Source organism: Jaculus jaculus, chromosome 8, assembly GCF_020740685.1.
Source record: "Jaculus jaculus isolate mJacJac1 chromosome 8, mJacJac1.mat.Y.cur, whole genome shotgun sequence".
Lineage (NCBI taxonomy): Eukaryota > Metazoa > Chordata > Mammalia > Rodentia > Dipodidae > Jaculus > Jaculus jaculus.
Genome location: NC_059109.1, coordinates 102,448,365 through 102,465,511, shown reverse-complemented (window position 1 = coordinate 102,465,511; position 17,147 = coordinate 102,448,365). Strand labels below are relative to the sequence as shown.

At 43.7% G+C, this 17,147-nt stretch overlaps 1 protein-coding gene across 4 annotated transcripts in view; it reads left to right on the top strand.

Moving 5' to 3' along the window:
• Ralgapa2 (Ral GTPase activating protein catalytic subunit alpha 2) overlaps positions 1-17,147 on the top strand; it is a 366,249-nt gene that overhangs the window by 320,829 nt on the left and 28,273 nt on the right. For all 4 annotated transcript variants that reach the window (XM_045156189.1, XM_045156188.1, XR_006638510.1 and 1 more), the window contains one exon: positions 6,160-6,281. In XM_045156189.1, the coding sequence (XP_045012124.1) occupies positions 6,160-6,281 (122 nt within the window). The remainder of the gene's footprint in view (positions 1-6,159; positions 6,282-17,147) is intronic.

Genomic DNA, 17,147 nt, shown 5'->3' with positions numbered 1-17,147 from the left:
AGTAGAATTGCTGGCTGTGTTACTCACTCATCTGCCCTTGCCTTCATCATGTCAGGCTGCCTTCACACCAGTGGGCTCCTAGAGTGCCAATACTCATGTGTTCTTCACTGACGTTTGACATTACTCTGTGATCTTTAGTTTACTGGTCTGGATATAAAATGGTATCACGTTGTGGCTCTAATAATGCCTGATTATTAGTGACACTGAGCATCTTAATGACCATCCATAGTTTAATTTCTAGTAATGCCTTGTTTTCATTTTGCTTCTGGATAATTCACCTTTCTCTTAAGGATTTGTAGGGCTCTTTGTAGATTCTGGATACTAACCCTTGAGGGGGCCAGAGGCAGACATGCATTACGGGTGCCTTTGCCCACTGAGTGCTTTCTCTTCATGGAATTGCGGCAAATGGTAGCACTCATGTTAACATGCTCGGATGTGCAAATCTTCCTCCTTGTGGGTCATGCTCTGGTTCTCATTTAATAAACCTTTCCATACTCAAATACATATGGTGGTGTAATAGCTCAGAGCAATGGACACAGATCCTAAGTGTTCATATCCAATAAACATTGTGTGGAACACTTACAGGCTAGGTGGCAAGAGTGACATAAAAATGAACACACCACTGGAACCTATGAACAGGTGAAGGTCTTGAGATAAGGAGACCCATCCTGAGTTATCTACCTGAGTCCTAAAACCATTGGCAAGTGTACTGAGAAGAGACCCATAGACAAGAGGAAGGCCTATATCCACATACACAAGAGAGTCAGCCCACTGGCATAGGAAGGAGGGAGAACAGACTCTCCCAGGGTCCCTGACAGGAATAGAGGAGCATAGCTCTGCTGATTCAGAGCTTCCTACTTCCTAGGACTAGTGAGAGAGAGAGAGGAAATTTGTAAACCACTTGCTCTGTGAGTTGCAGCTGCAGAGAGCTGACAAGGAGCTTTACAATGAGAAGGAGGTACAGGGCAATGACAAGAGAAGTCTCAACTTTTTCTACACTCTGGTAGACTTGGGTTGAAACACAGGTAGAGAAGCCTAAGATGCCAGAATTTTTCGGAGGGGTGCATGACACATGTAGCAGTTCTGAAACATGACTTCCCCTCCTTTGCAGATGGTTACTGGAAAGTCAGAGGGCTAGCTGCCACAAAGATCACCAGCTCTGGACTTGCTTGCTTCAGTAACATGGAACTGTGAGAATTCAGAAAGAAAACTTAGGATAGGTACGTGAGCTGATATGGCACACATCAACATCAGGAGGCAGTCTGCCTCAGGGCTACTTTGCAAGTCTGAATATCACATTCATGCGTGGAAAGTTTAGAGAAGGCCCAAGCAAGGATGAAAAGAATGTAATCTAGGCTGGAGAGATGGCTCATCAGTTAAGGTGCTCGCCTGCAAAGTCTAACGACCCAGGTTCAATTTCCCAGTACCCACCCAGATATACAAAGTGGTGCATGATCTTGAGTTTGTTTGCAGCAGCTGGAGGACCTGGCACACCCATTCTCTCTAACCCCCTCACCACCTCCACCCCCATCTCTGTTCTCTCTGCTTGGAAATAAATAGATAAATAAATTTTAAAAAGACTGTACTCCTCAACATCCTTCTTCCAAATCCAAGGTAGAAAGATGTTTACTTATTCAGAAAGTAAAGTGGGGTAATTATTGGCCTTATGTATTCCATGCAGTTAGTGTGTGTGTGTGTGTGTGTGTGTGTGTGTGTGTGTGTGTGTGTGTGTGTGTAGAGAAAGTCTAAACATATGCACTCAGGTTTACATTGTAGGTGTGGTTTTATAGCCCTTGGATATTAAAGCTTGTCGATTGGATGTCGTTTGGAGTTCAGCTACCAGTCTTACATGAGATCCTGGATTTGACTCATTTGTTCTGGAATTCATGATCTGCACTGAAGCAGTAGTGGTTAGATCTAGGTTCCAGTCTTGATTCTGGTTTGTGAAGTAACTTTGACTCAAGAAAATCACTGGAAGTCTTTGAGGTCCCATTTCCCCATCAGTAAAGATGTGTGCTTGCTACAAAACCTGGCCAGAGGTTCACCCAGCTCAGCCATTGTTTCCTGAACTGAGCCTGTGAGCCCACACTAAAGGCAGGGAGCAGGCAGTTCAGACTTACCATGGGGAACAGGGGCTAAGGCTTTCCAGTGGGAGTTCATCAAGCCTCCATCCACATCCCCATTTTTATCCCTCAGACAACTGGGAATTGGTGCCATTTGTCTGTGGTCCTCCATCTGGTGAGGAAAATGACCAGAATTCAAACCTAGACCTTTCTTCCACAAAAGTAAGCACCTCCCTTACTGTCATACTTTTGCTGTTTTTCTGACATACCGAGTCACATAGCCATCAGACTAAAGCTGGGAGGATAGGATTGGATTCCCAGCAGAGAGTGTCAGTTTTTGACATAATATAAACAAGTAGAATATTAATAACTCATAAAAGTTATAAAAAATGATGGAATGGGTCACTCAAGAAACTAGAGAGAGAAAATAGAAGATGGGTTTCTGTTTGAAGATTCTCCAAGTTGAGTAATCAAGGGAAAATTACTCCTTTAAAAATACTTTACTGCATATTAATGCTTCAGAACAGAATAAAAAGTTTTGTGTTTGTTGGGGGACTTTTTAAGAGAACAAAGACCACTGGCTAACATTGAAATGGCTATTGAATTTGTGACCAAGTGCCTTTTTAGTTGCTTGCATATGCATGAGGAGGGCCCTGTAGTAATTTTGATGTCTATGTTATAAATGCTCTTTAAAAAAATGTTTTATTTTTATTTATTTGAGAGAGTGAGAAAGAATGAGCACATCAGGTCTTCTAGCCACTGCAAAGGAACTTAAGACATATGCACCACCATGTGCATCTGGCTTACATGGCTACTGGGCAATCAAACCTGGGTCCTTAGGCTTCACAGGCAAACATTTTAACTGCTAAGCCATCTCTTCAGCCCTAATGCTTCTTTTAATAGAATGCATTGAGCACTAAAGTCCCTAGGATGGAGGCTGAGGAAATGACAGGCAGTGTACTCCTACCTGCCCTTGCTAATTGTTCTACTTATTCATCTTCTGGCTTCTTTTCTTTAAGGATACTGAAGAATAATTTTTGGCATCCAAGGCTTCTGGCTATTGAAAGTGTTGTCAGAGTTGGGATGATATTTCCTTTCTGTTTGTCATGGTGCTTGCAAGCCTTGGCTTGAACCCTAGTGAGATGAATTAGATGGTCTTGTGGCCTCACCCCAGTCTTTGATGGAAGTTTATCTAAATGACAACACCCAGTTTAGCATCACCAACACTGCTGGAATGGGAGTGAGGAGTGTGTGACATGTTATAGTCCAAAGCATGATGGTGATTTGGGAACCTGTAAAGAGTCATTTCCTCCTCTGTCCAGTTCTGGAATCACTCTTTGGCTCTCTGTCTTTTGTCATGCCTTGATTTAAGATTCACCAATAAACATTGTCTGAGTGGGGGAATCTCAAAACTTGCAAACTGCCCCTGTGAATGTAGTGCTGTGCTTTCAGAAGCCCAAGTCACTTCGCCTTGATGAAGACCAGTCCATGACAAATGGATCATGTTACTCAGGGTGAGGATGACAAACCACTGTCTGTGGTCAGTCTCTGTGACATTGTGCACAGTATCCCATCTGTAGGTTTGATTGTGAACTTGACTACAAGGCCTGTTTCCAGGTAGCTGGTCCATAGCCATAGAGGATCTAGCAAAGGGCACACACATCACTGTGTTGTTCACCATTGTCCCTAGTGCTGTGTGAGGATGTGTTGGGTGCACTGGGACCTTTTAGCAAACAGCAGGGTGATGCTAGGCAGAGTGTGACAGGTCTTTAGAGGGACATGCCTGCTCTAACCCAAGCCCATAGGCAGACTGGGGGCTGAAAGGGAAAGCCATGAATTGAGTGTTGACAGCGGGCCACAGCGGTCCGAAGGCTCAGGTGGTTGTCAGCCATAAGTTTAGCTCAGCTCTTTGAGTAATTTGTCACGCCTCACTCAGCCCCTGCTGGGCCAGCACGTGCCAGCTTAGTGTCAGAGGGCCTGTTCGCCAGACGGCCACTCAGGCCTAACGTCCTGCTGTTCTCTGGACCAGTGGCTTGCTGGGGCCATGCATGGAGGGCCGCGCCGTGGCGACAGCCAAGTGCTGTACAGAACAAGCATGTTCATAATGAGACGTGAATGGCATTAGTGGGTCCCTCTAGACTTGGGCCTGAGCAGGCGCATCTCGCTGAGGAAGTTTGGCAGCCTGTTCATTAAGGCAAGTCACCAGGAGTTCAACCCACGGCTGAGGGGCCAGCTCTGGCTCATGCTGCCTAGGTCTGGGGCTGTTGTGACCATCAATAGGAGAATCATAAATCTTTAGAAAGGCCACTTTTGAAAATTTCCAGTGCATTTTTTTCATTTTCTTTTAAAGTTGAATAAAGCAAGATAAAAGAAATTCTGATAAAGCACTGTCCAGAATTACTTTCCATGATGATGGGCAGGTCTTGTATCTGTGGAGTGCAGCATGGCATTCCCAGCCACGTTTCACTACTAAATGCTTGAGATGCGTGGAGAGAGGTAGAGGAACAGAGTTGTTACTTTTGCTTTTCAATTAATGAAAATTTAAATTTAGATAGTGGCCACCAAGTCATCCAGCATAGCCCTAGACTACCTCTGCTCACTTCACCGTGTTAAATTTGCCTCAGAATTTATGAGAAGTGGAGAGGAAGGAAACCTCCATTTAGAAATTAGTGTCAGGCTGGAGAGATGGCTCAGCAGTTAAGGCGCTTGCCTGCAATGCCTAAAACCCAGGTTTGATTCCTCAGGACCCACATAAAGCCAGATGCACAAAGTGGCACATGTACCTGGAGCTCGTGTGCAATGGCTTAAGGCCCTAGTGTGCCCATTCTTCCTCGCACGCATGCGTACACACGCATGTGCTGTCCTTGCACATAAATAAATAAAATACTTTTAAAGTAAAATCAAAGTAAATAGAAATCAGTGTCAAAACTTTACCAAAAGAAAATAGAAAGGCATTTTCAATTTTAAAGCACGAGCTCTGTTGAAAGCTAATTGGAAGGGCATGTCACCAACTTACATTTTTCCAGAGGCCATTTTGAACAGATAGTTGTTAGATTCAGCAAGATATTCAACCAACTACAGTGATCCACATTCCCTATGGTCATGGAGAATTAGCACAATTTTCAAAATGATCAAAACACATCTTTTAACTTTTGCATTGATAATGAAGAAGGGGAAAATGAGACATCATGACAGTTTCCCCAAGTGTTAATTCATAAAGCCATACGTAAGGCGCCTACATCCATTGTCAGATTGTTCTGACGTTTTCCTGTTATTGGAAGTGCATGATTCACCTTCTGAGGAAACAGAAGCCACACACAAAGGGAAAGATTTGCTTTCTGCCCGGTGAAAGGCTGCCACACGCAGGGGTCCTATTAAGACAGCTGGGAAGTTGCTTCGGCGTGTTACGCTTGTAAGTTTTATTGGTGACTGGTTTTTGATTACACATTTGAATGTTGTATGTTCCAGACTGCAGTTTTAATTAAAAGGCAATGGTCTTTCCACTCCCCTCCCTTGGACTGTGTGCTGTTTGCTAGATTCTCCTCTATATTTGTTTTTATTTCCTAATGCTTATAACTTAGCCCTGGTCAGGGCTCTGCTCTCCCTATAAAGTAGAACTCCTAGTCTTGTCTTTCCCGTGACTTGCATTTTCTTTTCTCAAGTGTTCACCACCACCACCATCTCTTATGTTATTAGTTCATTATAGTGGTAGTCTGAGAAGAATGTCTCATGGGCTCACATAGGAAGTGAAGATCAAGGCTATCACCCAGTCACCACTGCACTCACCATTTCTTGTTCTGTTTTTTTAAGTCAGCTTTAATGGTGCTGTTATGTAATGCTGTAACTATTGGTTTATTTTCTAATGATGCTGGTGTTGAATGCACTTGAAGCCTGAGAGAATCTCAGGTCTCAAAACCAGTCTTATTATTCCTTATATTAAATATTTAATTTTCTGACAAAATGCTAAAGAACTTGCATATAGTTATTTTACACATAAATAGGAAAGTCACATAGCTGCATTTAAAACAAGAGTGAACCATCACTACTTTGCATGCCACTCTGCACGTGTGTTTGTTTCCTTCACCGATTACTGAAGCTATGAAGAGCGAGCTCTGTATCTGGAAGCAATAATTCAGAACCACCGGGAAGTCATGACATTTGAGGATTTCGCAGCTCAAGTCTTTTCTCCCTCTCCCAGCTACTCCCTCAGTGGAACGGGTGAGTGTCTGACATTATTCCCTCTCCCGCTTAAGATGCATTTGAGTAGCAGATGTACACCTGTTTTTCACAGATAAATGCTTGCAAATTTAAGAAGAGCATTCTCCCTCTGAATCAACTAATGAATATCAAAAGGAATGATGACATTCATTTTAATTTGTTTTGTATCCGAGCTGTTCACTCTGTTCCTTTCTTCAGCTATCCTGTTAACCCCCGAATCTAGCAAGGTTAATGAACTTTTTCTCAGTAATGTGCTCCTGTTCATTCAGGAGTGTGGGTTTCTTGCTGAGCTGGGAATATGTTGTTTAAAAGCGATGCCCGAATCACTGCGTACTTATCAAAAAAAGAGTTCCTCACAGTCGAAGCCGTTGCTACTAATGCTAAATGGGGATTATGCTGCCGAGATACCAGGGTCAGGGATTAATGCAGGAGACATGGAAGGACAGTGTCCCTAGGCCCATCATTACAGAGTGCCGCGCACACGCTGCTCTCTGGAGTGGTTGGTGTCATGCGGACAAGCCACGGACTGGAGCAGCACCTGGTGTGGATGGAGCCTTTATAAACTAGCTTACAATAATTTTTCATTTAGTGGGCCAGTGGAAATTGCAAACATTTCCATGGATTTCATTATTTTTAGGCACTATTTTTATATTTACAATTTGAAAAAATGTACTGATGATATGATTACTGTGACTGCTTTCAAAGAATAGAATTACTACTTGTACATTTCGGCCTGTGGTTACAGATTAATTGCCTGTCAGAGAGTAAGTAGGATATTTAGTCAAAGCATGTTGAAATTCTCAATGTTGAGCTTCCTTCATCTTCCACTGGTTTCAGCACCACTGTGAGAGTGCTTAATAGATTTCTAACCTGTGTTAATTGCCTCTGAACACTGCCTTACTTCTTCTATTCTGACTTGTTAACAAATATCTTACACTCAAAGTGAAAAAAATTAAATTCAGTGAAATAAATCACTTACAAATAAAATCAGCCATGCGTCATTGTTTAACATTGCTGGCTTCAGTCTGTGCCTCTCAGAGCTTTGTTGGGAGATAAGAGGAGAGGCACGCACTTGCTGGGGAGCCAGGAGCAGCAGGCAGAAGGCTTGGGAGATAAGCAAGCTGGCAGAGGTGCGGAGCCCTATTTACATAATCACGCCTCTGCTTCCTGGTGAGGCGCAAGAAACACAGGGATGGCCTCTATTGATCTTTGTTGAACTGGAATAGTGAGCAACATGAGCAAAGCTTATAACTTAAAGATTTGATTAACATTTCCTACATTAAAAAAGTAGAGCAGCTGTGAGTTGAATTCTTTTATATATTCTGCCAGCATTCTCTCTAAGACAAAACAAAAATCTGTTTCAAGGGAATGAAGATTTCTTACCCAGTCTGGCTAGAGGTTTAAAAATGGTTTACTTTTTTTGGTAAAAGAACATGAGAGATCTGTAGCAAGCTTTTTTCTTTTTTCTTTTTCTTTCTTTCTTTCTTTCTTTTTGGTACTGGTCTCATTCAGAATCTTATCCATATTAGATATCAGGGCTTAATTTTTCAGTGTGTGTTTTAACTCTTGAAAACATTTCATTTTTTAAAAGCAAAAATATTAAATAACTAGATATTTAAGTTCCTTAAACTTTTATTCTTAAGGCTGTCTATTGTACTATTACTGAAGCAAATAATGATTGTTTGTTTTCTATGTATATCTTAACTTTTAAATAAATTAGTTGGATCTTTTCTAAAAAGTTCATAGTTATTCAAACCAATTCAGGTGAGTCAGGCCACAGGTAACATCTTGAGTGAGATTGGAGAAACAATTTGAGTTTTTATGGCCACTACTTGAGCAAGATGGTTATATATAGCCTTTTTGGAGAAGTCTTTGTTTTAAGTTACTTAACATAAATATTTTGACAACTTATAAGACTAGGTCTTGGATATGTGTAAATGGAACATGAGACTAAGCATGGAACATCAAAACAAATGCCACTTCTTTTCAAATTAACATCATCAGCATTTCATAATGCTCATGATTTTCGTCTGCCCTTAACAGTCATTAGCAGGCATTAGAGGGTAGGGGAGATGGCTCAGCAGTTAAAGGCATTTGCTTACAAAGCCTGTTGGCCCAGGGTTCCATTCTCCATTATCCACATAAAGCCAGATGCACACACAAAGTGGTACATGCATCTGGAATTTGTAGCTACAAGAGATTCTGGCATGTTCTCTCCCCCCTCCAAAGTAAATTAAAAAATATATAATTACGGGTTGGAGAGATGGCTTAAGCAGTTAGGTTACTTTCCCAAAAAGCCAAAAGACCCACGTTTCACTCCCCAGGACCCACATAAGCCAATGCACAAGGTGATGCATACATCTGGAGTTTGTTTGCAGTAGCTGGAAGCCCTGATACTTACTCACTCACTCTCTCTTTCAAATAAATAAATAAAATATTTTAAAATATATAATTAAAAAAGAAGGTTCTAGAGAAAAAGTCTACCTAAGCTAAAATGCAGTCCAGTAAAGGTGGAGCACACCAGACCAGCACACAGGTGCCTTCTTAGAGCTGCATCCATCTTCTCCTCACTCACATGTGGGCTTCACTTGGGAGGAACCCCTGTTCCTAGTTCTACTTTCACAGATGAACACATTTTTTTTTTACTTCTTTATAGTTTTTTTCAATTTTCTTGGGACAATCATAGTCAAGCCCAAATGACCAGCCAGTTTAAACTAAGAAACTGAGGTGTAGCCTGCTCTTCTAGCAACAAGCTCAAATTCCCACAATGTACTTGGGACTCAGTCAGGCTGTCTGGCTATCAGTGTAGAGGGAAGGCCCCATGGCAGATTTTGAGGACCAAGATGAAGGTGATATGCCAGAGGGCCTGACCAGAGATGATTCTAATGGGTCATGCTTCTGCTTCCCAAGTTTCTTGCCCACCTTCTGTTACTTACTACTCCAGAGCCCTGGGCACTCATGGGCACATGAGTATGCTTCTGTCCATGACACACCTCAGCTTGGAATAGGGACTTGGGGCTGATACATGAGGTCTTAACTTCTGCCAAGAGGATTTTAAAAAGACTCATCTACCAGATGATAAAGTGTTGTTTTAAAGCACCATCTTGTGTATGTTCCATTTCTTGTTTGTGTTAACAATACCTAGAGTATAATAGGTAAAGATGCAGGGTATGATAGGTAGTTGAATGACTTTTTTACTTGGCCCTCCTTGTGGTTCATCTTTCCTTTCCCTTCTTGGCAGAAATAAATAATATAAAATGTAGCCTGTATTAACATCTTTATTTTATGCATGTATATTTGTATGTGTTTGACCTACACCACTATAGGGGAGAGAATTAAGTTTGTGTTTTCTAGTGTGTTACCAAGGAAGGGGGCCCAGCAGAGGACTGTAAGGGGTTAACTGGAATGGGCACCCTCGAGTGCTGGGGAGGGACTGATGTAATCTCTGTAGCTCACAGCCAAGTGCATCTGTTCACCATGAGGTCATTCTGCATGCTAATGATTTGGAGACTCCAGTCTAATGTTTGACATTATCTAAGAGGATATAGTGTAAATCTTCACCTTTGGGAGCTGCTCTTGCAGAACAAAAAGGGGAGCAGAGACTTGCTTGGACTTAAGTGTTTTTTCAAGAACTACTCAAAAGATTGTCTCTGGACCTTGAAATCTTGGAGGAATCCACTTGTGCCTGTTAAATGAATCTCCAAATCACTATTAAGGTCACAGCTAGCAATTTGGTAGTTGAGAACTATGTGTACTATAATAGATAACTTTAAGAATTTTTAAGTGCCCTGGTCAGAAGTTGGTAAAGATACATTCCCTCCCCCCCCCCCCCCCAAGGAATGTCTGAAATCAAGATTTGCTCTCAGTGTACCCAGACTGACTGGTGTTTGCTGAAGATGCCAACACTGTTACGGTTCTTGCCTTCAATGTTGCTGTGGCGGGCCAGCAGAGGGAGCACAGGTCTTTGTTTATTTGTTAGCCTCAAAACCACAGCTCTTGTTTTCTCCAAGACATGGTCCTTAGTGATATGTGTGTGAGATAGTAAAGACTGCAAGATATAGAACGAGTAGAAGACAATGCTTCCCTCTGCTCTGCAAACTGCCAGCTTAATGTAGGTCATATTTGAGGCTTAAACCAGATTAGTCTGAGTCGGTCTTCAGATGCTGCCATTATCCAAAGCTGCAAACTTTCCTTTTATATTTGCTTCTTGGAAAGGAATATTATATTCATCTATCTCATAGAATGGGTTTTTGTCATCCTTTTCTGAAACAAAAGCATTACAATAACTTCACAGATACTTCACCAGGTATCATCAAGTCAGTTTGGTAGCAAACAAAATCACCTCACAAAGCTAGAGACAGAAACACATCATGTCACACCTTTGTCCCAAAGCAAATCTGGATATGTATTCCTCACTCACTGGTTCTGTAACTCACTGTCCTGTGGCCAAAGAAGTTTCCCCAAGCCTCTTAGCTTACTATGCCAGGCTTGCTGATCTGCACAAAGATCCTGACAAAAGAGTATTTTACCAAGTATTTCATGATCAACTTAGGCCCCAGAAATAGGCAATCCCTATCCAAAACTACCTCCCGTTCACTGAAAGTGAGGCTCACTGCAGTTTCATTTAGCATTCAGTCTCATCTTCCTCCATCTAGCCCTGTTAAATTGGTTTTGTTTGATAGCTTATTCTTCTTTTGTGATGAGCTTTGTCTTGACTTGAGGAGACTCTCAAAGACCATTATAGAATGTGGAGGTAGAAGGGGCTTCAGGAGAGATGAAGTCTAGCCCCTTCTCCATTGTGACTAACCAAACAACCCGATCATGGGCAAGTTGGAAGCAGGGCATGCTAACTCTCATCTCCCCATTCCACATGTGGGCATATGCTAACCTGGCATCCACCCTATTACGACAGTCCTATAAACCAAGCCATGCTCCTGGCTTTGTAGTAATATTAAAGACCAGAATTTGAGAACACCATGCAGAGAATCCAGAAACTTTCCTCAACACAAACCCTCTTGTATCATTGTCTACTCAAGAGCTCACAGAAACCCTGCTCACACTCTCAGCCTCCGTGGTTGTTCCTGGCCAGAATGCTGCCACATGTCCTGAAAACAGCTAACTTTCTCTCACAGACACTTCATTCACCCCAACAGTCCCATATGTCCCTTGCCTAGATCTCAATTCCCTCCATGCAGCCAGCTTAATTCTGACACTTTGTGCTTTTTAAATTTTTATTTAAAAAGTGTAGATGTGTTCTTGAAAAGCTGACAAAGCAGGGCTGGAGAGAAGGCTCAATGGTTAAGGTACTTGCCTGCAAAGCCTAACGACCCAGGTTTGATTCCCCAGTACACATATAAAGCCAGATGCACAAAGTACCACATGCCTCTGGAGCTTGTTTACAAGTGGCTAGAGGCCCTGCTGCACCTACTCTCTGTGTCTGTCTTCTTTCTGCCTCTCTCTCTGCCTGCAAATAAATAAATAAATATTTCTGAGGCAGGTCCAACAGACTGGCCTTTTTTTTTTTCTAATGAGAGTGTGAGAGGGAAAGAATTGGTGCTCCAGGGCCTCCAGCCACTGCAGCACTGCAGTTGAACTCCAGACATGTGTGCTACCTTGTACACATGTGTGACCTTGCACAATTGCATCACCTTGTATGTCTGGCTTATGTGGGACTTGGAGAGTCAAACATGGGTCCTTAAACATCACAGGCAAACACCTTAACCACTAAGCCATCTCTCCAGCCCAAAAATATTTTTAAAGAGTTAATAAACAGAACTTAAAAAACATAAAGACGACAAAGCAGCTTCTAACTACCCTTTATCTTGTCACCACAACCTGGTAACACTTAGCCCCAGCTGCACATTGGACCCTTGTGCTCTTTCAGTTCAGTTCAAGTTATGTTGGGTTTATGTAATTGTACAAGTAGATGAACATCTATATTTCTTTCTTGAGTTTTCTTAGCATATATGAGTCTGGATTCTATGTGAGCCATAAATTCTTGAAAACAATGCATATCATTTTTTTGTGTATCACATGCAACAAGAATAAATTAGCAAGCAGCATAGAAAAAGGTCAGGCTGTTGCTTTTAGCAGTACAGGTTGTGTCTCTAGACCACAGATGTGTTAATCCTGATGCAGGATGCAGAACAAACACCTGTAATTCAATTTCATCTGTCCCCTCCCTTCCTGGTCTCTTAGAAAAAGTGGGCCAGTGGTACGCAGTGTGGTCAAAAGTGGGTGTAGGAAAGAGTGGGGAGCCAGGACCAGGTAGATACACAGTCTGGATAGTACGGTTCTGAGTAACTGAAACTTGAGTCAGGATGCTTTTATAAAGGGTGCCGAGGGGTTTGGAGAGCACTCTCTGCCACCCCCTTGGGCACTACATTTTGCTTTGTGCTTATGCACCCCTGTATCCTTTGGAAACTCTGCTGTCTTCCTGGTGGTGCTCTGGGAAACAAGCCAAGGTGAGCCACACATATTTTTTTCCATTTGTTAGCCACACAGTGATGCTGCAGCCTGTCAAATGTGACATCTCTGAGCTGGCCCTGCTTTCCACGGGCTGCTGCCACTGAGCCGGACTGTGGCGCGCGTGAGGCAATCTGGAGCAGCCTGCATCTTTCCTACCCTTGTGGAAAATGAAACCTTCTTAGAGAAAACTAGATGTTCATGAATGATCTATTTACTAAAATGCCTAGGTAATTTATGGCAAACTAGAGCTATAAGTGAAAAACCCACTGCCAGCCAATGACTTAGGCCACTAGGATTGAGGCTCCCCTGAGATGGGCTGTGCCGTTTGCCTTGTTACTGGAAAGAGAACAGAAACCTGCCTTCTGCATCCTCTATCAAATACTAAGTCTCCTACCAGTCAGCTTTTACATTTATGATGCTGTCTAAAACCTAGGACACCAGAAACCTAGAAGGCCCTTCAACAGGAACAGGATGCGGGCTGCTAGATATGAAAGAACAGAGAGGAAGAGAAGTGCCTTTCAGACCTTGTGGAACCTCTGGACCCTGAGACCAGCATTGAGGCTTGAAGTATCCATACCTCCCCAGAATGAGAAGGAAGCTGAGCTCATTCATTCTCAGCTTTGGCATTGCCTGAGTCTGTACCTCTACAAGTGCCTTGAAGCTGCTACTTTTCTGTGAGATGCTATGGTCAGTTAGCCCTGGTTCTCAGGCCTTCCACAGTTTACGCACAGGTGGCACCTGTCTCCTGCCTACCTGCTAATTATGGCTCAGGGGACACTGTAGCAGTTGCCAAGGGATGGCCAGAAGGTACCAAGAATCTTTCTCAGTCATGGTTTTGGAAATAGGTCTCAATTAAAGCTTATTCGAAATAACTTTGAGGGTTTTTCTGTGGAAAAGCCCCGCACCCACGTTCACATTCCTTGTAAACAGCATTTGTAACTCTCACGTCAGTCTGGCCTCACAGGTGTGCCTTGTTAAGCCTAGGTGGCTTGAGCTTCCCAAAACGCTCAAGATTTTGCTCCAATTTCCATTTAGCACTGAGTGAACTACAGTAAGGCCCAAGGAAGCTCTCATACTGGCATTCAATCCTGCTCTTGGAAGAAGGAAGGAATGTTTTATACTATTCTTTCCGGACAGTGATGCCCAGGAAATAAACCCATGAACAGCATAATAAAGAGAAAAAGCCTGCTTCTTTTTACCCATTTCCTTTAACCCACAACAGGCTAAGGGGGGAAACTTCTTAAAGACAGGAGGCATGTCAGTCAGTTTTGTGAGAGGACAGAAGACATGAAGGAAGAAAAGGAGGCAAGGGAATTTGTTTTCTCATTCATTACAAAGTTCACAGAATTGCTGCAAAAAGGAATGGCCAAAAGCCCATTTCTCATCCGCTTCAAGAATATGAATGGATAAAATCCTAGAGGCATAGAGGATACATCTCACCTACCTGTGTCCCCCATCCACAAGGGTGCCCCTGTTCCTGCAGTGCTCAGCTCATACATGTGGTAAGAACTGGTGGCTTCACTGTCCCCGGCCTTCATCTTCTGTGGAGCAGGTCTGTGTGATTCATGAAGTGGCTTGAGGGTCATCAAACACCTGATCAAGAAGGTTCTGCTTCCTCAGAGCCCTCATCTCAGGCCAAACAAGGAACACACACACACACACACACACCCCTTCCTGTTGCTCCTGTGCTTGGGCAGACCCTGCAGCCAGCCATGGTCGTTAGGGAAACTGCGTCCTAGCTTGTGTCTCTAGGGCACTAAGAAATAGCAAGAGAAACAAGCAGCTCCTGGGAGTGCCAGCACCCTCCAGTTCACATTGGCTATGCAGCTGGTAGAGGCTAGACACTGCAGCCAGGGCTACATTAGCTGCTGCCTCAGGATCCAGAGGTCCATAGATGTCCCCAAAAGAGAAGAGAAGGAGCCAGAAAAGAAAGTCTAAGGCTCCCAGCTGCCTGCACTTTGTTCTGCTCACCAAGCCTAGTGAGCTGTTGGAAGTCATGGCTAAGTTCAGAATCTTGGGGGCACACACTTCTGCTGCAGCTGGATCAGTGAATAGGAGCTGCAGCCTCACTCCTTAGAGCCTGTCACGAACCACACTCGAGTACCGTCACTGTACAAGTGTCTCCTGAAGACTGCATATGAGGACACAGAAGTGGACAAAGCAGAGGCCCCAGCTGCCTTGAGGGAACCTTCTTGACGGGGAGAAAGGAGTGAGTCTACCAACAAGAGCTGTAAGTGCCGAGCAGGGAAATGGTGGGAAGGAGGCTCAGGAGGATGCTGAGGAAACCGTCTGATCATGGACATGCACTTTAGAATTGGGGTCAGCAAAGACCTCGCTAAGAAGGTAACAACAGAGAAAACTCTAGAAGGAAGTGAGGGAATGATTCATATGAGGGAGGCAGGCAAGGAGTAGCCAGGGCAAAAACTCCCAAGGCAGGAGCTTTCCTGACCCTCTCAGGGTTTGGTGAAGAACAAGGTCTGGTTAGAGCAGAGCAAGCACAGAGTGAGGAGGAAGAGGAGGCTCAGAGATGCACTACAGGCAGAGAGAAAGACTGAGACTGGGGGCTATGGGAGAAGGGAGGTGACTTGATATAACTACAGTTTGAAAAGATCAATCTGGTTTCTTGGGGGAGACTGTACTTCAAAGGGGCAAATTACATAGTACCCCACTTACCATATTGTCACATCATCTGGCACACTGCATACCTATAATACATGTGAGGCTAGCAAGTGACTGCTGTGGCAAGGCAGAGGTGTCCTTCCTGAACATTCTCTCTGGGAGCACTGCAGGCCCTCAGTGGTGCCCCGTTGTAATATAGCCCCTAACTTCTGCTACTCAGGTCAAAGGAACATGGTGATACCACTCTGTAGGGGAAAGTGTGCAGGAGGAAAGCTGAACTTTGACCTGCAACCACCCATTCAGCCCTGGCCTTCCAACACAGGCTCACACAGAACCTGTGGTCCTGACTCCTGTGCCAAGCTGAAGAGCCATGTAAACAGCTGGGCTGAGCACACAGAGAATGGATGACCCAGTGAGCCAGGAGAGCAAGGGTATGAGGGCAAGATTCTGCACCTCTACTGCACTCTGAGAATGTTCTCCAAAGACAGCTACCATGGGACATATCTACAGTCCCAGCTACTTAGGAGGCTGAGATGGGAGGGTTACATGAGCCCAGGAATTCAAGTCTAGCCTGGGGAACAGAGCAAGACCCTGGCTCAAAAAATATAGGTAAAGATCGCCAGAACAGTCTATAAACTATGGTTGGTCTTTTTGACATATATCTGGAAATTTGCCATTCCTGAATACTTTCCTACCTTCCATCTTTACAGAGCAAGGTCTATCTTCTTGGCAGGTGAGGGACTGAGGAGAGGGTATCTTCATTATCAGATGCTTGGCCATGTTAAGTCCAGGGCTCAGCTCTTAGGTCTTTCTGCCCAGGGAAGAGTCATTGCCGCCAATGTGCAGAGCCCCTGCTGTCCAGTGCCTGCTGTCCAGTGTGCATGATGTGTGACAGGCCCATAGAGGAAAGCATCACGTGACAGGAAGGAGCCCTGCTAGACTGGCAAAAGTGAAGCATTCTCCCTGAAGACAAAAAGGATAATTTTGTCAAATTTATGGCCTGGATAGTTTGTGGAGTGACCAGTGCACACCCACTTTGGCCAAGATAACTAAGTAATGTAACTAAAATGAACTTCAGAATTCAAACAGACCCATGACAAGAACTCATGCACAGGAAATCTTAATTATGGACCCAACCTGCTTTTCTAGTATCTGAAGACAAAAAGCCATGTTTGTTTGGTGCTAAGGGTTGAATCCCAGGACTCACATATGTTGAAGAAGTGGTCTTCCACTGAGCCCATCCCAATCCCAAAGGGACTATTTTTTAATAGTAGAATGAATTACTGCCATTCCATTGCTTCTATAATGTTTCCTGAATTTTCAATCTTAAGTGTCCACAAACCACTACTGCATTTTCTTGAACTGTGAATGGCATACTAAACCCAGTGAGTAGAGAATGTGGTAAGGCTGAACACCCACTGGTCCCCTACAAGCCACCCTTTAGTTGTTTTAGATAAATGAACTCAAGTGAAGAGGACACCTCACCCTTGATGGGAAGTGTGTTGGCCCTGAGGTTGGTGGGAAGCTGAGAGAGTCCACAAGGCCTTGTGCTGCCCTGTCACCCCCTTCCTTGGCCACTGGGATATTTTTTGCCCTAAATCTTGTCTTGCTTTTGTGATAAGAGTAGAACTTCAACCACTATCTTTCCTACTTTGCCTTTAAAAAAAAGACAAACAGCTTTTGGGGCTGGGAATGTAGCTCAGTAGTAAGCACTTGCCTAGCAAGCATAAGTCGTGGGCTCAGTCCTAAGTGCTACCAAAAAAAGATAACTAGGGCTGG